The sequence below is a fragment of the Euprymna scolopes genome, chromosome 27 (assembly GCF_053919585.1).
Source record: "Euprymna scolopes isolate OS-2025 chromosome 27, ASM5391958v1, whole genome shotgun sequence".
Classification (NCBI taxonomy): domain Eukaryota; kingdom Metazoa; phylum Mollusca; class Cephalopoda; order Sepiida; family Sepiolidae; genus Euprymna; species Euprymna scolopes.
In genome coordinates this window covers 93,115,905-93,143,063 of record NC_136508.1, presented here as the reverse complement: position 1 = coordinate 93,143,063, position 27,159 = coordinate 93,115,905, and the positions used below count along the sequence as shown (strand labels likewise).

At 36.8% G+C, this 27,159-nt stretch overlaps 1 protein-coding gene across 1 annotated transcript; it reads right to left on the bottom strand.

The window, feature by feature from the left end:
* Positions 1-477: 477 nt before the first annotated feature.
* Positions 478-14,062, bottom strand: LOC145248994 (uncharacterized). The gene is made up of 3 exons (XM_080110839.1): positions 13,905-14,062; positions 3,976-4,071; positions 478-756 (listed from the first exon to the last, which is right to left on the bottom strand). Exons 1-3 carry the CDS (start codon positions 13,950-13,952, stop codon positions 541-543), a joined length of 360 nt encoding a protein of 119 aa, XP_079966965.1. The 5' UTR covers positions 13,953-14,062; the 3' UTR covers positions 478-540.
* Between the last annotated feature and the right edge of the window lie 13,097 nt (positions 14,063-27,159).

Sequence of the window (27,159 nt, the reverse complement as noted above, 5' to 3'; positions counted from 1 at the left end):
AACTGTATCCTCAGTAATTACTGTCTTCCATAGTTGTTGTCTCACCACGTTTTGGCCAACTAATCCTCTTGAAGAAGGCCAAAGGAATACTTGGCCGAAATTTAGTGAAAACAAAAACTATAAAGATGAAGATAACAGTCCGCAAATAGATAAATACACAAATTACTCATCTCAAATGATTACAAAAAATAATATCTAAAACTAATTTTTTATGATTTTTTTTTTTTTTTTTCAAATCAAGATAAATATTTAGTTTTTTAATAAAACGATAGCAAACGTTTTCTTCCTGGCTTTTTTTCTTTGGTTGTTGTGTTTCATTGGCTCAGTATTTTGGCATTTTACATCAACTGCTGGGAAAATTCCAACAATAGCACGGTTCTTATACTGCATAAGTACCGAAAAGTTATTCTTTTGTATGAATAGACATTGTCATTCATTTGATAACGTCCTTTTTGTCTTAAAAATACAAAACTTGGATGAAATTTCAAATATTTATTATCCCTAAAATTAATTACATTTAAATATATACAAAATGTCTTATTATTTATTTTCCGTCGATGATGGTGGCAATGCCGTTGGCGTTGTTGTTTCTTCCGTGTTTTCTGGCAGTGGTATCCCCGTTAAAGCTGAGCTGATCGGCGAGAGGACAGGTGAATCTAACTTTCTCTGCCGAAGTTGTTGATGTTCAAGGAATACTTTCATCATTCGCTGGTTGAAGGAAACGTAGCGGAGAGTACACGCTTCAATGCAGGAAATCTGAAGAAAAGAAGAAAAAAAAATACAATGGAAGATTAACATTTTTATGGATTAACCCATTTATAACAGTTGATGCTACCAAGACTAAACTTCTTTCCCATAATAATTACAAGAAACCTTCTCAGCCACGCATTGTCATGGCTAATAATACACTACCTGAAAGTACTTTGTTCAAACTCCTTGGCTTAACATTCACAGGGAACAGGAATCAAAATAAATACATTGAGGTCATTGCCAGAGCTGCTGTGAAGTAGGTGGATTCTCTATCTACCGTGCTAGAAGATTATTCACACCCGAGAGTATCCGTTTCATATACAAAGCCACTATTCGCTTATGCATGGCGTACTGTTGGTACATCAGCCACTTGTATTTCACTCTTAGACGGCATTCACAACAGAGTAATCAACTAATAGGTTCCACACTAGCAACCACACTCCAACCTCTGTCCCATCACCAAAATATTGCATCTCTGTGGCTGTTTTACAACTATTTTAATAGAATGTGCTCTGATGAAACCGAAGCTCTTGTACCCCCACAATGTACTCCTGACAGGCAGCAAAATCCCACCCTTACACTGTAGAGATCCTGAGATGTCGGAAAGTTTTTTAATCTGATAATTTCTTTCCTCGCACTGCTAGATTTTGGAATTCCTTTCCAGGTCTCCATTTCCCTGACTGCACTGATATGCAGAAGAAGCTCAAGTATAATGTGGAAAGATATCTTGCTGCTCAACTCCCTACATAGTGATCCCTGTAAATTTGGTCCAAAATAGTAGCTCCTTACATCAAAGTAGCACTGTGCCTTGTTTGGAGTAAATTAACTAAAAATTGAGTTTTGCTAAATTGGCCCAAAATTTAAGAAAATAATTACCTCTTCTTATGATTTGAAATCTACAGGGTTTTTTTGTTAATTTTATTTGAAAACAATTTTAATAATTTTCTACCTTATCGTTTTTTGTAATTTTTGGATATCTTCATTATTGCTACATGACAATTAAGTAGATACAACTGGTTTTACTTGAAATTCGATATTATGATTTTCAAATTTTGCTATTATGAAAAAAAAAAAAACAATATTTCATTTGTAACAAGAAAAGTGAAGCTTCATTTATACACATTTCGATCGTTATCATTTCAGGTTTTAGAAAATCCAAAGTTTTCTGGTTTTTCTTGTTTGGTTCATTTATAATATAAAGCTCACCTGTCTGTTTGAATGTATGTATGAATGTATGTGTGTGTGTATATATATATATATATATATATATATATATATATATATATATATATGTATATGTATGTATGTTTGGGGTGGAGAGATCTCCCGTAAGCCGTGGTGAAGGCAACCTTTCTAGGAGAAGCAAATCTGATTTAAAAAAACATAACGCAGAAGACCATTACCCACATTAAGCTGGTCTGCAGTTTAATTTGTTGCTGGCTATCTTGCTCTTGCTTGTTGCTGGATCTCAACATTTTGAACCGAGAGAGAGACTTAGCTGTCGTATAAAGCTAAGACTCTGTAACATCATATTTGTATAGATACTTTCTCAGGCATTTGGGCTCATGGATTTTAAATGTCTGAGGGAGTGGCACTCGTCTGACAAGACGTTGCAATCATCATATGTATGTATACATGTTTGTATCTATCGCAAAAACTTTGAACAGAGGCGGCAGATTTTCATGAGGTCGCTATCATTTTGAAGCTTGGCCTTTGGACAACAAATATCGAAAAATTGGCCCAAAACATTAATTCCTTCACCTTCGACTGGGCACTTTTCTACAGGGAGGAGTCGCTTTTTTTACCAATATTTTCGAAATTCATCCCCTTTTTTCAATTGTCTAGCCTTAATTTAAACCTATATTACTTCCGGTTTGGCGATGGGCACAACAGCTAACGCGTCACATTTTTTTCACTTTCTTTTCCTCCTTCGCAGTACAGGTTTGAGCCTATCTGCCTACTACCCCCCATTTTTTTTTTTTTTTTTGGCCAACCAACAGTCTTACACACAACTCCACTTTCTTTTCCGCCTTCACGTCACATGTTCAAGCCTGCCTGCCACCTACAACTTTTTTTTTTGCTCAACACACTAATAATAATTGTGAAAATGAGTCACGTTTATAACGAGACATTAATGATGACTTATTGAAGTCGAAAGCTTGGGCATAAGTAAATCATTTAAATTTTGAATTTTTCTGCATTCTTGATTTTCTTTTTTTTTCTTTTTTTTACAAAGGAGTCACCACTTATCAAGGCCCAGAGGCCACTCGAGGATAAGGATTAATAAGTGTACAGTGGTTAATGGGACAGTGTCGTAATAATTGTTAGTAGTGAAAATTTGGTAAATTGGATTAGTTAAAGGGATGGCTCAACAAGAACTTGTTTATGTTGGACTTGAAGACCTGAAGTCGGCCAGAAAGCAGGCAAAAGGAAGAGAGTTCCACAGGCGTGCAGTTCTAAGAAAGAAATTTTGTTCATGGAATCTACGTTTTGATTTAGATACAGATAAAGAATGGGGAAAATTATTGACTGGTTTCAGCTAGACAGGTGTTTTTTGTGAAAGATTGGCGAGGGGGGGGGCAGAGATTGGAGCTCAGACGAACACTTGCCATGAAAATAACGATAAAGCAGAGACAGGCTCACAACGTCTCTTCTGTGGAAAAGAGGTTGCAGGGAAGAGAAAAGGGCATCCCCCAGTAGGCTACAAAGTCTATTCTGAACTCTGTCACGGCAAGATCTTTCTAGCAGCTCCTGTCCAGATGTGGCAACAGTATTCCATCCTTGGACGTACCTGGCTTTTATATAAGTAGAGAATTGCACCAGCAGCGAGATATCTACAGGATCGATAAAAGGATCCTACCATTTTCCTAGCACCCTTGGCAACAGATTTGATGTATGTGTCCCATAACATGGATGGATGGGGGAGGATAAAGTCTGTCTGAGTTGAGACATTACCATTTGTAGCAGTTGTTTTTACAACCCCTACGAAAAGGAAGCAAGGTCATTGTCAGAACTGCTGTGAAGAAGGTAGCCTCAATCTATCGTGCGGGGAAGATTACTCACATCTGAGAATATCCTGTTTCTATACAAGGCCACTATTCGTCCATGCACGGCTTATTGTTGCCACATCTGGGTTGGTGCATCTGCTACTTGTATCTCACTCTCAGACGGGGTTAAAAAAAAGAGAAACCAACTAATAAAGTGCAAAAAGGATAACTAACTTACCTCATTTCCTGACAAATGATTTCCGTATAAGGTTGAAACACAGGATTGGAAACAGCGTTCAGAAAGTTTGTTGTATAACAGAATGTAATCTTTCGTCTAGAAAAAGGAAAAAAGAAAAGGGAACATTTTTAAAAAAATTATACGAATAATCAGGAGTAACAGAGCATGGATGTGCATATGGCACCTCTACGCACATGACCTGGCTTTTCCCTTTTTTTAATTTTATTCCTTTGAAAATTGTAATGCTGGGTATGGGGCAGCCAAACCAGCTGCCAACATTGCCCCACTTTTTATTGAAACCAACCGAGAGCTGTGCGAGATATCATGGCAAGGAAGGAAGATAAAGGATATAAAAAGAAGAATGTGTGCGCAGACTGGGGATCACGTTCGAGAGGATCACGATCACGTTAGAGACGTGGGTGAAGCCACAGCAGTACAAGACGAGAGAGAGTGAGGAATCAAGCTTTCTTAAAACCTGAAACAGCGAGTTGAAGTTCTTTCCTTTTATTTGTCTCCTTTGCGACCGAGTCAACTATGGTTCCTGGTGTTAACGCGTCTGTAAGCATGGGTAATGTTACATTGGAATTAATCATTCCCAAACATCATTCAATGATTGGTTTCATTTTGTTTTATGGCACATCAACCCTTTTCAGATAATTTAATGGTGAATCCATTAATTTTGAAAAAAAGTTTTTAATCTTTGGTTGTTTTGTGGAAGAAAATTGTTTTTGTGTTTGACTCTGCAAAACGTGATTAAGTTTTGCAAAGGGAAAATAAAAAAAATAATATGAATATCTCATGCAGTTTAGGTCAAGAAGCATCTTTAATATTACTCATGTTGGTGATGATGTTTAATTTTGTTTTTATTAGAGACTAGCGAGGTGTACCCGGCGTTTCCCGGGAGTTTGGAGGTGTGTGTGTGGGGGGGGGGGGTTTAAAAAAAAAGTAAGTATGAGGATCGAACCCGAACCGTTGAGGCAAAGTTGTAAATTAAAATGTGCAAAAAAAAAAAAAACATGTGACGTTAACCATTGCCCCACCGCGAGATGCTAGCGGAAACACGTTTGAATTTATTTAATTAGTTGGATTTAGCAGGTGCCCGTTTTAAATCAGGTCAAGTTTTGACTGCGGGATAGTATTCATTTACTGCTGAATGCTTTTTTTTCCCCCACCCCCAAGATATTATAGGAAAAAGACTAACCAACATGCAGCGAGCAACAAATATTGAATATTTATCTTCCCGAAATCGAGCAAATTAAATAGACAGGCGAGCTTCGTTGTTAACTGTGAGATATTACGGTTTGTATGTGATATAAAAAGTTTTTAAAAGTTGTTAAGCGAGCGACCGCTTCTCTGAAAGAAGCCTTTTGTAGACATACAGAAAAAGCCAACACACATACACACATTTTCGCTTTTATATATATAGACAAGAAGTCACACATGGCAGGAGAATGAGGAATAAAGGTTTACAAAACCTGAAGCAGGAGTTGAAGTTCTTTCCTTTTCTTTGTCTCCTTTGCGACAGAGTCTACAACATGTTGGTTCTCCGGAAAACATCACAATTCACTCTAAACAAGACATTACCACTTAGATGTACGAGGGAAAGGGGGGGGGCTATTATTTGAGATTATGCCTACAGGGGCACTATATAGGAAGTTGAGCAGCAAGATGTTTGCTTGCATCACATTTATATTTCTGCATGTTAGTTCAGTCAGAGAAGCAAGAAAGAGGGAGGGAATTCCAAAGCTTAATAGTTTGAAGGAATAAACTTTTAGAGTAGAAGACTTTCCAGCATTTAGAAACCTTTACTATGAAGAGGTTGGATAATGCCACCTGTCAGCTAAGTTGGGAGTATTCACGTATTAAGCATTATATAGAATTTTTTTGTATGAAACATTTTCATATAAAATGTCATCCAAGAGAGATCAACCCCCTCCTCTCCTCTGTCAACTCGATACAAGCCCGACACCTTAAATAAATTGGTATGCTTACTTCAATATTATAGATATCCGGTTGAGCTATGATGCCATATTTCTTCAAAACAAAATCCCCGATACTCCGCGTCGTTGCAAGTCGTCCATTAACATTGGAACGGCCTAAACTGTTCATAGAAATAAACCCGCCACATTTCTTGATGCGTGCCGCCTCCCCTTCCACCTCTGGATCGTGATCTTCAGTAAGACGTAAAGCTTTTCCTTTTCGACATAATATGGCAGAACTTTCGCCAACATGACCGATAACAAGTTCCACGCTGTTTTTCAGCAGACACACGGTGGCTGTTGTACCGCACGTGAAATATTTTCATATCAAATGTCATCTAAGAGAGATCACCCCCTCCTCCTCCGTCAACTCGATACGAGCCTGACACCCTCTTAAATAAATTGGTATGCTTACTTCCATATTGTAGATACCTGGTCAAGCTATGATGTCACATATTTCCAATATAGTCTCCAATATGAAAGAAAAAGACTATAAAAAGAACATGGTCACATTAGAGACGTGGGTGACGTCACAGCCATAACGAGAAGTCACACATGGCAGGAGAATGAGAAATAAAGGTCTTTTCTTTAAACCTGAAACAGCAAGTTGAAGTTCTTTCCTTTTCATTTGTCTCCTTTGCGACTGAGTCTACGTGTTGGGTCCACATGTTAACATGTATGTAAACGTGTGTGTGTAATGTTACGCAGTGTCTGACACTGATTAGAATCAACACAATAATAATACTAGATCTACTTGTGACCTGTTGGGTCACAACTAAAATCACTTCCTTACTGTTTAATCTACTCTAATTTCATTAAAAAATTCATACAATGTCACATATCTGTTAAATCATTCCTCTTGCATAACCAAAAAATAAGTCCGTTGCTGTTGGAACAGCGTTCACTTGGGTCAGGTTAAGCCAGTTTCTACTCTGGCTTTCACTACATTGCAGTTTATGCACAGCAGTACTAAAACAAGATTGTACGATATACATTAATTGGAATTCATTATTGCGATGAGTATTATTTATTGATTTATTTATTGCGGACTATTATCCTCATCTTTCTTAGATGTTGTTTCATGACGTTTCGGCCAAATATTCCTCTGGCCAAAAACGTGGTGAGGCAACAACAACTATGGAAGGCAGTAATTGCTGAGGATGCAGTTAGGAGATTCAGAGTTCCTATCCCGTTGCGGTTACCACCTGACGAAGGCCAGAGGAATAGTTGGCCGAAACGTCGTGAAACAACATTTAAGAAAGATGAGGATAATAATAGATAAATTAATAAATAATACTCATCTCAATAATGAATTCCAATTAAATAATATACATACCATTCAGTACGGACCCGACCATGGAAGATCAGATAATAAATAAACATGAATTTATAATAATAAATAAACATGAATTTATAAGAACAAAAAATCCAACCTTGATCGCCCCTTTGGCGCAGTGGATAGAGACGTTGAATCTCTACGGTTCCAGGTGAAAATTGTCTGAAGATAGCGGTTTCAATCCTACCCAAAGCCGGCCAGAAATGCAATAAATAAATTTATAAGATTGTATGAGATGGTGATTCCATGATCAAACGTTGACCACGTATATACCTGAGGGTTCAGTCAAGTCCTTTTTGATGGTTGCTATTCAGGTCCTCAGCTGTCCACTGACATGCTTGTGCTACCCAGACAGCAGAATAGGGAGGATTACATTGGGAATTAGTTTTCTCTTCAGGCGATGAGACACATGTCCAAACTATCAAAGACATCACAGGAATCAAATAGAGGGTAGAGAACAGTAGTTGCGAAACAGCGGGGAATGCAGACAGTTATCGCCGAAGATTTTTGGGTTCTGCTAATCGGTCATCCCGTATGTGTCGTAGGAAAACCAACAGGATGACAACTCTCTTCATTTCTAGATTAGCATTACATGGTGGAACAATATATTTTCTATATTATTATTATTATTATTATTATTATTACTAGCAGGTGGGTGCCCAACTTTGCCCAGTCATAAAATATGCTTAAATATATTTTAATTTGTCCAGATTTCGTATATATTATTATAGAGTCCTGGTTTCAAAAGTAAAAAAAAAAAAAAAAAAAAAAAAAAAAAGCATTTGGGTGCCATCAGCTAGAATCGAAACCGAAAGCAAAACTGTAACATTCAAAGCTAGCGACGTTACCACTGTACCAACGTGACACGCATATGAACTGATTAAAAATAAACTAAGATGAATTTACAAAATGTATAACGACTTTTTCGATTTTGACCCCTTAAAAACTATTTTAACCGGCTAAAGACTGATAAAAAAATGGTCCATAAAAAAATCCAATCACTTGAGGCCCCTAGTCACTCTGTGACTTAGTTTCCGAAGAGATAGAGTTTTAAAATATGGAGACAGACGTATAGCCTTTTATATATTAGATTATTATTATTAAATAGAAGTAAATTAGAATTAAAAAAAAAAAATCACTGTTTGACTATGTTTGACTATTAGATGTACGAGGGAAAGGGGGGGGGGGCTATTATTTGAGATTATGCCTACAGGGGCACTATATAGGAAGTTGAGCATCTACTATATAGGAAGTTAATCACGTTTAATTACCAGTTTTTATTAGATCACCAAAGTTAAGCAATGTTGAGCCGGATTAGTACCAGATGGGTGACCATTTGAGAATATGTATGCAGGAGGATATCATATCTCGGCCATAACAGCAAAAACCTAAAATCCTGATGGGGATATACAAGCGACTTCTTACTTTGATATTTCCATGAAACTTCCTCTTTCAGAGGAAGCCAGTTCAAGCCACTTGATTGTCGTTTTAGTACAGGTACCTTTTCACTAAATGCTTAGAGACATAAAGAACTGTTAGAGTGGTTAGATCAACATAGAGTGATATTGGAAGGGGTAAGAGAAATAGTTAAGAGAAAATTACTTCCTGACCAAAAATTTGGATTTTTGGAACTACTGTTCTCAGCTTGAGTGTTGATCTCCCAACGTTTCGACCGATGTAGCCTTTAAGTGCATCAGGAATCTGCAAGTAACACTTTATTTAATCCACTGGGGTAGTATATTCTCGTTCTGTCATACATAACTAGGTAGAAGTCCTATGTAATTCACAGTTGTATTTTTGAATATTGTGAGAATTTTAAATTGTTTGACTTACTGAGGGTGGGTCGGGTGGGGAAGAAAGGAAGGCAAATTTTCAAATTAGGTTCACCTCAAAAATTTTCTTTTAAATGACAACTTTTCTGGGTTTTCAACTATACTGAATACGAAAATTGCATTGAAATTTTGCAGAAATAAGTAGTTAGTGAGATATAAAAAGTTGTATTATGCATTGTATTTTTTGGCGACAATTTTTGTTACACGCGTAGATTTGTTTATGGTGTGCGCGCACGTGCATAACAAAGATGCCCACCAAATAATACAATGCATAATACAACTTTTTATATCTCGATAACTACTTATTTCTGCAAAATTTCAATGCGATTTCCGTATTCAGCATAGTCGAAAACCTATAAAAGTCGTCATTTAAAAGAAAATTGTGGAGGTGGACCTAATCTAAAAAAATACTGAAAAGAATGCTGGTAGCTGTGACCAACACGGCCTGTGGTCCGTTAAGCAAAAAACTGGATGCCTATTCCTTACAAGTTAAATAGACATTCTAGTCACGTGTGGAGTGCCCACTCTAAGGTGGTTGTTGTTGTCTTTCAGACAAACTACGCTTGTGCAGGCAATATCATAATAATATAACTTAATAATTACAGTAAATTCTTGAATGGAACCAAACTGTCATAAAACAAGAACTAACTTGGTTAAGATAATGTTTGGTTAAAGTCAAGATTGTCTGCTCTTTTTAATTCCACAGATGAAGCGATGGTGACAAGCAAGATATGGTCCCTTCTGATTAATGATTATCTTTCTCTCAGAAAATGTTAAAGCACATATTTTCCCCCATGCTAAGAATGGCTTTCTTGTCTACTTCATTATGTTTAAGCAATAAAAAAAAAAAAAAAAAAAATGAACGGCAGAAACCGGAAGTCAAAACGAGTAGACAATGTTGACTATAACCGTTAGACGCTTATCCAGTTTAAACTTAATATTTAAAATTTTCGTAAAAAGAAAAACAATCTAAGACAAAAAGCTTATGTGCTTACATGTTGGATTTAAAACAAAATAGTACACCAAAAATTACGCAAATTCATCCAGCACTTTTGTTTAAAAAAAAAAAAAAAAATTGATTGTTGAATTCTTTTATCGGCCATTTTTCGCCTTCATTAAGGTCAATGGCAAAGGTATGTAACTCTAACTTTAGATTACCCCCCCCTTCCCTCCAATATGTTTAGAATGGATTTAAAAACAAAAATATTGGACGAATTGGCGTAAATTTTGGGGCACAGATTGTTTTCTTATAACCTAACTGTTACGTACACAAAGTTTTGGTAATTTAGAATCTTAACTCATTGTTCTAAGGAAAGTAACTCTATTTTACTAAAGTCGTTGGGAAACAAAAATCATTTTCTCCACAATTATTCGAATGTTTTTTTTTTGTTTTTGTTTTTTTTATTCAATTTTCACCCCAAACAAGGCACAGTGCCATTTTGAAGTATGGGGGCTACTATCGGGGACATAACTTGCAGGGATATTATGAAGGGAGATGAGTAGCAAGATTCACATTACACTTGAACTTCTGCATGTCAGTACAGTTGGGGAAGTAAAATCCCGGAAGGGAGTTCCAAAATCTAGCAGTTCGGGGAAAGAAACTATTAAGGTAGAAGGCTTTCTTACACCAAGGGATCTCTACTGCGAAAGGGTGGGACTTAGCTGCTTGTCAGGTTTGTTGTGGGTATTTACGTCAAGGGGGTAAAAATGCTTGTAGTTAGTCAGAGCATTCACCATTAAAGTACTTGTAGAACAGGCAGAGAGATACATTTTGTCAATGGGACAGAGGCTGAAGTCTAGATGACAGCTGATCTTATAGAGGTACAGGATACTTTCAGGCGTTAGTAGTTTTCTAGCACGGTAGAGAGAACCTACTTTTTTGCAACGGTCCTGGCAATGCTCTTAATGTAATTTTTCCAACTCATGTTTCCTATGAACGTTAGGCCAAGGAGTTTAAGATGTACTTTCAGATAAAGAGTCTTTGGCCATTGCTATTGGTGGTAGAGAAGGTTTCTTGTAATTATTGAAGGAAACAAGTTTAGTCTTGGCAGCAGAGAATGTGACCATCCATTTTAGTCCCTATTCCACTACAGATCATTCTCTAGTGTTTCTGCCATGTCTGTTATAGAGCGTGGTGTCATCAGCATATATACCCATCTCACAGACAATTTTATCAGGGAGGTCATTTATGAATATGAAGAATAATAAAGGTCCAAGAGTAGACCCCTTAGGTACTCCTGCATTTATATCATATTGTTTAGATGTACGACCGTCAAGAACAACCTGGATTCTTCTCTTAAGAAGGATTTAATTATGTTAAAGATTCTTCCAGTGATAACATGTGAGCTGATTTTCCTTAGAAAACTATCGTGTCATACCCTGTCAAAAGCCTTATATATATCGAGGGCTACTGCTCTACCCTCCCCTGCTTTGTCCAGTGAATGGTAGATACGTTCAGAGATTACAGTTAGGATATCTGCCGTGGAATGGGCTTGCCTACATCCATATTGATTGTTGGTCAGGAGTTTAGCAGCTGTAAGGTGATGGACTAGAGCTGAATTAATTATGGACTCAAATATTTTGGTGAAAAGCGGGAGGAGGCTAATGGGGCGATAATTTAATGGGTCAGTTCTTTCGCCAGAAGTTTTGAAAACTGGTACCACAGAAGCAGTTTTCCAGCAGTTAGGAAAGCAAGATTCCTTAAGGCATTTGTTGTAAAGTTTGGAGAGAACTGGAGCAACCTCAATGAGCCGGGATGAGATCGGATCCACATACTTTTGAGGAGTCTAGGTTTTTTATGATACCATGTACCTGAGAAGGGGTGATTTTCAGATCATCTAAGTGTGGTTTCTGTTCGCAAAGGAAAGTCAAGGAGGGAGTGGTTTGCAAGGTCCAACGTGGAGTTTGGGGCAAACCAACTGGCAAGCATGTTAGCCTTCTCAGTTGCTGTGCAAACAACCTCATGATTGTTTGATGGTAGGGGATTGTTGATTGCCCATAGTATAAGAAAAATGACAATATCGTGACATGTTACGTTTTTGTTTTATAAGGTTATAAAATTTTGGGGGTAAATATAGGGATACGCTACAACAAAACACCGACCACTCTAATTTGTTTTTTTAGGGGTAATCGAGGTCACTGACAACGAATCTGATAATCAAACCCGGCGCATGGTATGATCCCCATATTTACCAAATTTTGTTACCTTAAATGGTGAAAGTGCACAGGGGGAGCACATGAAGTAGTCAATGAAAAAAAAGAACGGCTTTTGGAATAAACGCCCCAAACCTCGAAAGCCGTTCTTAACATGGGGAAGTTGAGGGTGTGGTACTTGTACAGTTTAATCAAGACATTAAAAAATGAAAATATCGAAAAAAGTTTATATTGTACGTATCCGTTTTTTGTTTTTTTTTTTTGGGGGGGGGGAGATCTTCAGATTTCCCCCCCCCCCCCCCGAAAAAAAAAATTTCACTTAATTTGATCGAGTATTTTTTTTTTTATAGCGGAAAAACACGTTTTTATAAGAGCGCGTTGTTGAAGGCCTTGAAATTTTTCTTAATTTTTGTTTGGAGTTAAGAACACGCCACGGGAAGATAACTCAATTTAAAGCGCCAACACTCCCTCCCCATCTTTAATTCTAGCTTTTCTTCATAAAAATCGAACCTTTTGCTCGGTATCATAACAAATTGTTTTTTCGCTGTAAAAAAAAAAAAAAAAAAAAAAAAACTACTTGGGTGCTCTAGTGGACTCACTGATCAAATCGTATTTCCAAGTTTAATTAAAGTTTTATGATATTTTTTTTTTATTCAACTGTACGGTTAAAGTATAGAATAGTTACAGAACACCCTCCCCATGTTAAGAATGGCTTTTTAAATAATAACACTATTTCAGCACGGATCAATAAGTGCACTAGTACAAGTACCACTACTTGATGAAATTAAGTGAATTTCTTTTTCGGAAAACTTCATTCCATAACGGATACGATACTTTCAGTTTTTTAATGTCTTGATTAAACTGTACAAGTGCCGAGGGTGTTTATGCTACGTTGGGTTAGATCGTAAAAAAATACCATTTTTTTTCTTAAAATTCTTCGTAAAATAGAACAATGATTTAAGATTCCGAACCACCAAAGTGTTTGTAATTAATTATAATTTTTTTATATTGTGATAAAACTGGATAACCACCATTATTTTAATGTCAAACATTTTTAAACTAAAAACTAAACTTTATTTTTATATTGACGGCATGGGGACAACGTGCAAAAGTGTCTTCTTTCTTCTCTTTGTAATATGAGTTTAAGTTAAAAAAAAAAAAAAAAAAAAAAGGGAGGAACATGTGGGCGGAGAGAAATATTGATAAAAAAAAAAGTAAAATACTTATCAATAATTTGAAGTGTTCATTTCTTTTTGGGGAATTAAATATTTAAAACTAAACATTTAGGAAGCGATTATTCTTTCTTTAAAAAAAAGAAAAGATCCGTGATTTGAATTTGTCGCAGCTTGGTTGTTTTCACAGCATTTCGGCCGATGTAATCTCCGGCCTTAGTGAAAAAGGTCGAAAGTTACATCGGCCGAAACGTTGTGAGAATAGCATCCAAGATGACAATAATACTAAGAAAAATACAATTATTAATTTACATATAAAAAATTCCGAAGCAGGTTCGTTAGAAACGAACTAGTAGTTTTAACGATTAATTTGTTGATGAACAAAAAAGCGAATAAAGTTATAAATATATTAAAAAAAAAAAAATAATAATAATAAAATAAAAACAACACAACTTACTTCTCGCCAATTAATTTGTTCCTTTAAATCCAACATTTGCGAAGCCATGTTTTTCAACCTCCGATACAGTATACACGAGACGAATGTCGCGAGAGGTCACCAAATTATTCAAGGGAGCTCACTCTGAATGACCTCATCATCAGGGGAGGTAATTCATCATTCACTTCTATAATGATGAAGCTTCAAAACATTAAAAAAAAAAAAAGAAAGAAATATCGAAAAAAAAAAGTTTTATTATACGTATCCTTTATAGAATGAAGTTCTCTTAATTTGATCATGTAATTTGTTTGTTTTTTTCTACAGCGAAAAAACAATTTGTTAGGATACCGATCAAAAGGGAGCAATGTTTCGATTTTTAGGAAGAAAAGTTATGATTTAACATGTGAAGGGGGGTGCCGGCGCTTTAGAACAAGTTATCTCCCCGTCGCGTGTTCTAAAAATCCAAACATGGCTACCTTGAGCGCGCTGTCATGAAAACGTGTCTTTCCGGTGTAAAAAAAAAAAAAAATAAAATAAATAAATAAATGAAAATAAAAATAAAAAGCTATTCGATCAAATTAAGTGAAAATTTTTGTTATGCAGTTCTTATCATGCTGACGAATTATATATATTATTTGTTGCGTTTCATCTCAGATTGTTCATATTGGTGAGATATAAGCAGGGTATATATAAAGAGGGACAAAGTACATTTTAAGAGAGACATGTAATTCAATTCTGATGAGAGAGATATATAAGATAGATGAGAGGTTGATAGAGACATTGACATTTATACAGTTTGACAGTTCTGAGAGTGTTTCTATAAACATTATCTTTCTATAACACATATATTTTTGAGATGAGGATTTTCAGTCTTTTATCATAATGAATGAACCTTCATTATTTATAATACTGAGAGGGTGACGCATTCTTAAGATGATAGAGACACATTCTTAGATGAGTTTATACACAAGTTCTTATAAATACAGCTGAGTGGAACACAAGTCTTATAATACAAATTCACAATACCTTTGTCTGTTGAATAACCTAACACAAAGACGACAGTTACAAAAATGTTCATTTATTCCATTCGACCGGTCAATGGCTTCGCATCAAGAACTTCAAAGTCTCTACATTATTTCAACTTCTACTTTTGCTTCCAAGGCGGATGTCATCTCTGTCTGTCCGACCTCTGACTCTCACTGGCTGACTGACTGACGTAAAGCTCTAACTATATTGAGAAATCATGACGTCATTGCATGACCAAACACGTGCATATCGATCCCGTGGCCTGACATACCTCCGTGTCTAAGCATGCATCGTTCATCACATGTTTACAAAGACCGATTTCTCTAACCTAATTTTCGATTAACCCACTTTATAAATATGTTTAACATTTTCTATTGTTCGGACTTAGATAACCTCAATTTTAATTTCATTTCATTTCATTAATACAATTGCATCATCACATTCCATTTTCAATAACATTTTGTATTATTTATTTTAACTTATGATCGGAATTCTGAATTCCAAATCTAGCTTTCCAGGTTCGAATTCTCGGCTATCCTATCTCATATTTACTCATTTACAAGAACAGGCGACTGTTCCTTAACATTTTTTTTTTTCGGAGAACTTCAGTCCAAAACGAATACGTATAATATAACTTTTTTTTTTTTTCTCGATATTTTCATTTTTCAATTTCTTGATTAAACTGTACAAGTACCGAAGTTTTTAACAGATATCCTACCATGAGAAGCGCGCTTTGGCCCACAAAAAGACCCCCCTATATCCTTAAAAACTTGACAGAAAGAAGAAAAATCAAGTAAACAATTATTTATAAGTTTAAAGTAGGGGGTAAAACTAGGTACTTAAAAAATCATCAAACATCAAGAAATGAACCAATTTTAATGAAATTTTCAGTATTCATCAAATAATGATCGCGGAATATACTTATTTGTAGAATGATTTTTTTAGTTTAACAGTTTCTTTTGTGATAAAATATTATAAGTATTGGTCTTACAGTCTATGTAAAGACAAAGCCACATGTCGTATTAAGCTTGACCTCGTGTTACATCCAACCTTGGAGAAAGAAAGGTAAATCAACACAAAAATTTTTCTCAGTCTTCAGGCTAGAATTAAAATGTTATAGAGTTTCTCCAAGATGCCAACTTCTCATTTTTATTTTTATCATTAGCCTCCCAAAATAATAAGTTTTTTTTTAATCTTTGGAGGACACAACTCATTCCTCGTCTTTTGTAAATCAAATTAAATTCAAACAATAGTAGACATTTTAAATAGGATAGTTTGTAGAGTAGATGTGGGATTGTGGTGACTGCACAAGTGAAACTAATGAACAGATGATGAAAGAATGAAAAGAACTTGCAACGATGAAAGTAGAATCGAGACGTAATAACCAACTGCACCTCAACTCTCTACAAATTGTTTGGTTTGATTGTTTTGTTTTATGGCAGATTAATCCTTTTTATATAAGGTTGTCCCAAAAGTTCGTTAACACTTGCAAAAAATTCAAATTTTACTCGTCAAGTAATAATAAAAAATAAAAAATTAATCCTCAAAATAATTCATTTTCTAAAATTTCTGCCATCGATCTGCAAGTTTTCAGATATGGTCAAAGTACTATTCAGCCAGCTTTGAATCAAAGAATTCTTGACACGCTTCCTCTACTTCATCAAATGAGTCGAATCGGCAGCCCTTCAGAAAGTGTTGCATTGAGCAGAAAAGACCATAATCTGATACAGCGCAGTCAGGACAATGTAAATGCAAAAAAAAAAAAGAAAAAAAAATTAAAAATTGCATAAAAATTAAATTTTTCGCAAGTGTTTATAAACTTTTGGGACAACCAAATATTTAATGCCGAATCTGATCATTTTGGAAAAAGTTTTTATGCTTCAAGTCCTTTATATCTTCAAGTATTTATTTCGGGTGTTTGGTTTGGTTGTTTTGGTTGTTTTTTATGGGGACTTAGCCATTCACTCATAATGTGGAGGAAAATATCGCAATCTAACATGAGACTACAGACTCTAACTGTCGGAAATACCGATAAACTTTCTTGTATTTACTTCTTTGTACAATATATTCTTTCTACCTACAACCCTGTTGTTTGCGTCTTCCTTAATGACCCTTTCCTAGGGACACAGCGATTTTATCGTGGAGATTTTTTGTTTTTGTTTTGGCTTTGTAGAAGGTCATTAAGTTTTGCGAAGGGAAAGGGGAAAAATGCTAGAATCAGTATTTTAGTTTCTTCTGGTAGTTTGCTTAATTTGTATTAAAAATGGATGAGAGTTCTTGTGTAACACTATTGCTAGAGTAAAACCCCAGTGTTTCACCAGTGTAGCTATCCCTAGGAGATTCTAGGCCAAGCACGATGGAACTAGAGCCGTCCATCAGTTGCTATAATAACTATGGATCCTGGATCATTAGTAGCTATACATCCACTAGTAGATATCAGGGTGGATGTATATGTGTGTTGGCTGATTAAATAGATTGAACACAACGACTAAGTGAAAATGGATTGAAAAATTAATTGTTTTAATTAAGATTTGTTTCTGAACAAAAGAATGTCAACTCAGAGGTTGACCTGTTTGACCTTGGCTAAAAATCGGGATGTAAAATCACAATTGTCTTTAAAAAGCCTGGTTTAGGGCAGTCAGTTTGGCATAGACAGCTGACCAACCATCTTCCAGCGATTGATTGATGAAAGAAAATTACATTCCCCTAACTGACCTACCCTTAGTATAAATTGCACTACGCAGCCATTTTTCATCATCAAACAGTGCAACTGAGAAAGTTTAGTCAGTTAGTTGAGTGGAGTTGCCATTAAGTCTTTCAAGTTTTTAAGGCAGATTAGTTCCTCAAAGTTGTACAGATGAAAGAATCTTCAAGATATTTTGGTAGATACTTGAAACTAATTAACTCATAAACAGCAAAAGATATTCCCTTGACAATGAAAATGAACGTTAGAAACCTTGAATGCGTCAATCTGGCTGATAGAAACTCAGAAAAACAAAGAAAAGACCAAGTTAAAACTCGATTTTTTAATAATATATGAGAGTGGACGACCTCTCCCATACTGTCTCTCTCAAGAGTGATGACAGCTGTAGACGAAGATATGAATAGCAAAAGGAGTGGAAAAGTGAGAGAAAGACAGAGAAAATAATGGCATTCGTCACTTGTTGAGCCAAAATGTTAGTGCATTCGCTGTTTCCCTTTACTTTTATTAACTATTGTTTTCTTTGTTATCTATTGTTGTTTTGTTTTATTGACCTGAACTGTATATGATTGACATTGTTTTTAAATATATACGTTTGAGTTCGAAGATTTGAAGTGGCATGATGTGACCCTCACTTGAAACTATACCAAAGACAATAACTGTGAGCGGAAACTTCATTGAGCTGTGGCCTTAATCATTGAACCATCCAAATTTGCATTTTGAGGGTGCTGACAATGGTCCTGTTGTCATAACTTGGATCGGTAGAGAGCGTGAGTTGTACAGCAGCGCATCTCCGATCTTGCTCGTTGGACATTGTGCTACTTTCCGACATGATAGAAGGCTCCTATCGTTCTTGGCCAACTAGTAGATGATCTGCAACAACAAAAAAAAAGAAAACTGGTTTTCATCAAATGGAAATGGAATCATGTCGTCTTTTCTGGGGCAAGAAATTTTATCGTTCTATCCTGTACTCAGAACAAATAAAACAGACTGACAGATAAAATAAACGGTCTTTGTCGATGTGACACAAGGTTGAAAGGTGGAAAGATAACTCTCCAAAAGTGGGACACTCTGGGTTCTTAAAAATAGCCACATTAAAAGAATGGCTAAGAATTCTTAGGTAAGTAGATGTAAAATAGTTGAGGCATCAGAGTCAGTTGCTAAGGGTAACATGGGAGGAAGTGATAAAGATGGATTATTCCCTTCTCCTCCCAGCATTGTGTCACATCATGCTGTGGTCGGATGGAGGTAAATACCAAGACAAAGAACAAAAGCAAAACTAATTCCCCGACCTACTTCCAGTCGTTTTATCTAACTGAAATTTTGCATGTGCAATGATTTATATCTATGGGTTATGTAGCAAATTATAGCTCTGAATTAATAGTGGTTTCTGGTGTTTGAACTGAGTTTGGTATGAAATGGCGCCTGTTGATTGTTGTGCAGCAAACTGGTTTTTGTATTTGAAAGGGCGCACACCACAGGAGACTTTTGATGAAATGAAAAATCGTATGATAATGATATCCGATCATATAACCTTGCAAAGCACTGATATCATGAATGCAAATATGGCCAGAAATCATTAGAAACAGCTCCCAGACCTTATTGCCTCCTCTTTTGCAATTAATTGACGATGCATCTGGTAGACAAGTTGAGGCTGCCATTTTGGAAGATCAATGCCTGACTATTTAAGAGATCAAGATTAGTATAGGATCTGTGTAAACTATCTTAATACAACCTCATCTGGTAGTATGAGCCCATACATTGTGATTAGTTTGTAATTCAATAGTATTAAAAAATGGATGAGAGTTCTTGGGTAACACTGTTGCTAGAGCAGAACCCACGTGTTTCACTGGTGTAGCTAGCCCTGGGAGATTCAACCTCTAGGCCAAGCAGGATGAAACTGGAGTTGTCCGCTAATTACTATAATACCTACGAGTCCTGATTACATTAGCTATACATTCACTAGTAGATATCAGAGTAGATGTATATGTGTTAGCTGCATAGATTGAACACAATGACCAAGCGAAAATGGATTGAACAATGAATTGTTTTGGTTAACATTTTTTTCTGAGTGAAGAGGAAATGTCAATTCACTTAATTAAGATTTTGATTGATGACAAAAAGATGTTAACCTAGAGGTATACCCATTTGAACCTGGCTAAAAACCGGGACATGAGATCACAGTTGTCATTGGAACATATCTGTCAGACAAGTTGTGGCTGCCGTTTTGGAAGATTAATTCATGACTATTCAAGAGATCAAGATTAGTACAGGGTCTGTGTCATCTTGTATATGCATACAGAGTCGGGCAGATGGATTCCCAGGTTACTGACACCTTTCAAGAATGCCTGAGGATAAATTTGGAGATGTGTCAGGAAGATGAGTCAAAGTTTTTCAAAAGATTAATTACACAGGATGAAACCTGGGTCTATCACTATGATTCAGAGACCCAAACCAAGTCAATGCAATGGAAGCACTTGGACTTATCACCTCGAAAGAAGGCAAACGTGCAGCCCTTCACTGGGAAGGTCATGCTTACAGTCTTCTGAGAACCGGACAGATTTCGTGGCAAAAGCTACAATTAAAGAAGCTTATAATGCTTCACTTTTTAAGAAATTAAGAGAAACCATCAAAACCAAGAGGTGGGGCAAGATCAGCAAACATATCCTTCACCTGCAAAGCAATGTTTGAGTTCACAATACCCAGATCAGAAGCAGTTTCTGGGATTAATTTCATTTGGCTCTTGTGGAGACAAAATCATTTTTTTTTTTTACTTAAATTCGTTTCATTGTCCAATTGCTTATTCATTTAAGGAATTTATTTAGTAAATAAATATGAATTTACTTGTGCCTTTTTTTTTTGTTTCGTTAAATTATTTCCTGCAAAATATACTTATTTTATTTACGAAGCCTTCGTGTAGTTTATCAATTTCTTTGCGAGTCTGAATTAATTTGTTGATATTACAAAAAAAATTTGTAAATTGCCCCGGAACTAACTTAAACCTTTATTTTAATTAAGTACTTTTTAAAACATAAAAATGATAAAAACTATTGTTGTCCATTTTAATTAGTTATTTTTATATATGTTCTTGTAATCATATAGTTTTTTTTTTTGCAGTATCAAGCAATTCTTATTAGAAACTATTAAATCGGAAAAAAGTAAAAATGTTATCATAAAAAAATGTTTTTTATTCTTAAGTAAGTGAACATTTGCCATTGGCTAATTGGAAAACAACTTCTTACTTGTTTCCTTTTTGTAAACTGTTTTGGCAATTTCCGGGACTAACAGTTCTTGTGGGAGATCATGGATCACATTTAAATTATTACTATTATTCATTTTTAGTTTGTTAATTAATTTGTTTTGTTGCAGAGGGGATCAACCGGTTATTAAACAAGTTGACTGTAAAAATAAAAAATAAAATATTAAGACACAGAGGCAAAAAGAAAACAATAAAAGCAAAAGAAAGAATCACAAAAAGCTGAAGTTCGTTTAAAGACAAGAAATCACCTTTTATTTATGAAAAGGAAATAAGTAAAAATTGTCAAATTTTCAAAAACCTGGAAATTTGTGGTCCCTTGACCAGTACTGGGAAGCTGATGAGGGCTGCAAGTGGTGCTAGAAGGGTATAGGAGGATGCGGCAAGCACTGGAAAGCTGTAGGGAACTGCGGCAGGCTCTGGAACGCTGCAGGAGGATGTGGCAGGAGCTAGAAGACTGTAGAAAGCTGCTACTGGCACGTGGAGGCTGCTAGAGGTACCAAGGGCTAGAAGGCTGCAGGAGGATGCGACAGGGGCTGGAAGGCTGCAGGAAGCTGTAGCTGGCACTGGGAGGCTACTCGAGGCACCAAGGGCTGGAAGACACTGGAGTGCACTGGAGGCCGCTGGTTGAAGGAGGTAGTCTCAGGGAGCAGACAAGCAGTAGTAGTCGCATGGTAGTAAATTGTGGATCACATAAGAATAGTTTGTGAATCGCATATTAATATGGAAAAATGTAGCCCTGACAAAAGCTGTTTGAACTACTGCTGCTGGAGACCTTTTGGCTGCTGGGCTCAACTTTAGTGGGAACGTCAAAGTCACATCTTAGGAGACTCCCTGCTATGAGATAGCATGGTTACATCAAGCGCACTCTCTCAGTAGATAAACAAATGAACAGAATTAATTTCTCACTGAATGAATCACAACAAATAGGATTTCCAACGTAACTTTATTGTGTTTATGTTCGATTCAGCTTGGAATCAAAGTCTCTTTCTCGTTGGAGAAAAGTTGTTATGCTTGTGTCATGTCGATTAAGCAGACTATTATTCTCATCTTGGGTGTTATTAGCACAACGTTTCGGTTGCTGCAACCTGCGACCTTCTTCAGGTATTAAAAACAGGCTTCTTTTTCTCTACTAAGGAAAAGAGGTTTTTTTTTGTTTTTGTTTTTTTTACATGGGTGTCACCACTTATCAAGGCCCAGAGGCCACTCAAGGATAAGGGTTAATAGGTATACATTAGTCATTGTGATTTTAGCATAGTAAACAGTGGGAATTTTGTAACTTGGATTACTTAGGGGGACGATTCAATTAGAACTTGTTCACATTGGACTTTTTCTTTTTTTTTTTTTTTTTATAGGTATCAACACATTATCAAGGCCAAGAGGCCACTCAAGGATAAGGGTTAAAGAGTGTACAGTATAGGGTTGGCTCTGCATTACAAGAATTCGAACCGTTGGTTTGAAGGTGGTCCGTAGATCATAAAGAAAGTTCAATCTTCAGGGGCCACTAAGATATTTTTTTAAAGACTTTCCTAAAAGAAGCATGTTGTTATATCTCATGTCCCTCCATATTTACATGAATAAACCAGAAACCAGCAGGAGCAGCGATGGTGATAATAACGACAACACTAAGACAAAGCTCGCTCGTCGATACAACGCAAATGAACACACTAAACACACACGACAACTTAAAATCCCATTTTTTTATGTACACATATCAATAGAATAACTCGCATCTCATTTCAAAAAAGAAAACCGCCAGAGGAAGCTGTACATCAAAAGAAAAATCAAACTACAAAACACAAACATCACAGCAAACGCAACTCCGGCAGCATATCAACATGAATAATTATCTCACAAAACACTGCAACAGTACAACACCTACTAGAACACATTCACAACTTTCTTAGCTTTAAACTGATATAACATTTGTATACAAATACCAAACAGACGATTCCCTACAACACATTAAAACACAGAAAACAAACACAAATAAAATGTGAAAACAAACACAAATAAAATGTGAAAACAAACACAAATAAAATGTGAAAACAAACACAAATAAAATGTGAAAACACCGGCAATAAAAGCCACCTTTTGGCTACAACTACATCCCCATCGCGAGTATAAAAAGTGGGCAGATGGGCTCTACGTATCAAGCTGTGAACACCACTTCATCACCAGCCAGCAGCCATTAATTCCTCAAAATTACTACGCTTCCGCCACACCATCGCCATCTCACTCGTGATACTGGACAGCAAGCCTTAAAGACTACCCCTCTTCTGCCGTCGCCGTAAGATCAACACAGCTCACCAGCCATCAACTCCTCGCTAGTGACAACAGCTAGTAAAATTACTGTGCTGCCTCACCGCCGTCATCTCACTCGTGATACTGCAAGCCTTGAAGACTACCCCACTTCTGCTGCCAGATTACCACAGTCCACCAGACAGCAAGGAGTACCCTGCCAATAGCAGGAGCCACTGCCACCAACTCACCACAGCGACACCTGCTCATAGGATTACTCCTCTCCCGCCATCGCCCACCTGCATCCCAGAAACCAGAACAGTAAGCCACATTCCTGTCATCGCCATCACCGCACACATATTCCAGATGCCAGAACACACAAGCCACATTCCCGCCATCGCCACTCCTCACCTCAGCCTGACAATAACTTAGATCGTCGCCGAGTTCATATCAATACCCGATCAGCATTCCTACCGCCGCCGAATTATCCTGATACACCGAACAGTTCGTTTCACAATCGTTTTAACTTTAAATAAAAAGTTTAAACTACAACCTTTTCGTTTGTCGCTTTCTTGCTTCCATACGCTCAGTTTTGTAATATAACAATGTTTTCAACACCCGAAGAAGGTCACAGGTTTCAGCAACCACAACATGGCACTAATAACACCCAAAATGAGAATAATAGACGAATTAATCAACAGAACACAAGCATTCACATCTCATCTAATAAATTCAGAATTGGATGTTGCTATATTTAGCATAGATCAGTAGTTCTGCTTGTTTCGCCGCTAGGTGGTGTCTGTGAGATTGTTTACCCCTAAAAAAAGTGGCCGTCATAGTAAAAATACGAAACATGGCATAAGTGCACTGTAAACTGCCTCGACAATTTCCGGGACTTGTGGTTGAGGTCTTTTGTTTTTTGGTACTTATGCAGTTTAATCAAGACATTAAAAAAGTGAAAATATTGAAAAAAAGTTATATTGTACGTACTTGTTATGGAATGAATTTCTACAAAAAAAAATTCACTCAATTTGATCAAGTAGTTTATTTTTTTTTATAAAGGAAAATCGGTACTTGTAGAGTTTAATCAAGAAATTAAAAAATGAAAATATTGAAAAAGAAATTATATTGTACGTATCCATTTTGAACTGAAGATCTCCGAAAAAAATTTCACTTAATTTGATCGAGTAGTTTGTGCGAGCCCTTTCTACTCTCACACAAAAACATACGTTCACATCTCAAGCCATTTTTCTCGTCATACACATACGAGTACACGAACATACGCGCACACATATTCACATTCGTGTACATACACTCACATTCACGTGCATATACACACACGCTAACATACACACACATACGCGCACGCGTATGCACACATGGGCAACATCACTTCCCCTTAAAGGAAACCCACACATGCGCAAAAGACCACCGGAAACAGCTATAAAAGCAAGAGACAAGCTGTTTCTTTCCTTTTCGACTTAGTTCTCGAGCTGAGCGGTCGACGGACCATTCACCCCCTTTTGGGGTGCCCGCGCCCGCGTGCTTCACGCCACCTGCTACTGTGTGAGGCAAGAGTCAACAGACAGTACATACACTTTACACGCTTTCTATCTCTATGGCCTGGATTGATTTTCTCTTTCTCTCTCTCTCTCTACAACAATAGACTTTCCCCCTCACCAGCTAACAGCGAGAGACGCACGCCAAACTGGATTGACTTTCTCTCTCTCTCTCTATACAACAATAGCCTTTCCGTCTCACCAGTTAACAACGAGAGACGCATGACAAACTAAACACATGCTGTACCCTTTTCTTTCATTTGTTTCTTGATAAAATAAATTCCTGTTCGTTTAATTCAATTTAACACGTTGTTCGTTCCTTCCTCAAAACAATTCATTTTTCCTATTTTGTGCGACTGGTTAATGTATAATAATATCAACCAGTCCCACTACAAATTGGTGACACCCGAACACGTATTTCCTTCTATACTACAAGTCTTGCGACAAACTGGCGACCATGACGAGACGTGAAACAAACAAGCATGGCGACGCTACTTTTTTTAAATGAATTGTTTTGAGCAAGACACGTGTTTTATTTGATAAAAAAAAATGAACATTTCAACAAAGAAAAACAAGTGAACTACAATGACGAAACCCCTCGTCAGACTCGGCAGAAAAATAAACATGGAGCTGTCGACTTCATACCGAATATAAAGAAAAATTCGAGCTCAACAAACATTTTTCACGGTTTCCTGACATTACCCTGCAACAAACGCGAGGAGCAAAATCACATCGGTTTATACACATTCTCTCCCACACAGCAGACGCACCAACAAAGAAACAATTACAGAACATCCCTATCAAAACATAGGAAGAAGTTGAATCAACAATACGAGTTGAGATGCACAACGCACGCTGATAAACTCACAACTGGAAGTTTTGTTGACAGCCGGCAACCACACTCACCGTTCAACACAAACGAATGCACAACAAACGCCCATACAAACAATGTACACACTACCGCAGACTCACTTGCGAAGACACCGTCAACTTGACACACAACGTCAACACAAACAAAAAATTTTCCTTCCAAACGAACAATTCACTTCACTGTCCAAGTAACTCGTTGCACATGTCAGCACACAACAAAAAGAAATAAAACAAATGTCAGACTAAAAAAAGTGTCAACGCCTTTTCCACGCATAAGTAAATACTTTTTTTTTATGAACACACTCCGTTTTTGACGTTTTTTTCCAACCACACCAACAGCAAAAAAAAAAAAACAGGACGAAAAGTCAATTGCCCAAAACATTACTTATATATAAAAAAAATATACACTGCATATTTTTTTTTTCCTGGGAGGGGGAGTATTGTGCGAGCCCTTTCTAGTCACACACAAAAACATACGTTCACATCTCAAGCCATTTTTCTTGTTATACACATATGCGCACAGAAACATACGCACACACGTACACACATATGCATATATTCATGTTCGCGTACATACACTCACATTCACGTGCATACACACACACGCTAACGTACACACATGTATGCACACATACGCGCACACATACGCACACATACGCACACATGGGCAACGTCACTTCCCTTTTAAAGGAAACCCACACATGCGCAAAAGACCACCGGAAACAACTATAAAAGCAAGAGACAAGCTGTTTCTTTCCTTTTCGACTTAGTTCTCGAGCTGAGCGGTCGATGGACCATTCGCCCCCTTTTGGGGTGTCTGCGCCTACGTGCTTCACACCATCTGCTACTGCGTGGGGCAAGAGTCAACAGACAGTATGTACACTTTACACGCTTTCGATCTCCATAGCCTGGATTGATTTTCTCTTTTTCTCTCTCTTTACAACAATAGACTTTCCCTCTCACCAGCTAACATTGAGAGATGCACGCCAAACTGGATTGATATTTTCTCTCTCTCTCTCTCTCTATACAACGATAGCCTTTCCTTCTTACCAGCCAACAGCATAAGACGCATGCCAAACTAAACACATGCTGTACCATTTTCTTTCATTTGTTTCTTCACGAAATAAATTCCTGTTCGTTTAATTCAATTTAACACGTTGTTCGTCTCTTCCTCAAAATAATTCATTTTTCCTATTTTTCACCACTGCAAGTTTTTTTTTACAACGGAAAAACACGTTTTTATGAGAGCGCGTTGAAGGCAGACATCTTGGAATTTTTTAATTTTTGTTTGGAATTAAGAATGTTGGTACGGGTTTAGGTTCTTCCAAGTCCCAAAACTACCGACCAGCCTTAATAATTACTAAACGTACAACAAGTATAAACGACAAGAATTTATTAACAAACATGAAAACATGACAACACTGCAATTCAGAACATTAAGGTGAAAAGATTACTCACTTCAATAGTGGGGTTTACGGGAGGAGTGAGGACTGTATTCTAGAGTTGTACTCTGCCTGTCCAACATTGTCTTTTAGGAGAAGAACTTTTTGCGTCCGTGCCTCATGTGTACGGACTCTCCTCTTCTCTTCTCAAGGGACCTCACTCCTTACCCTACACCGGTAA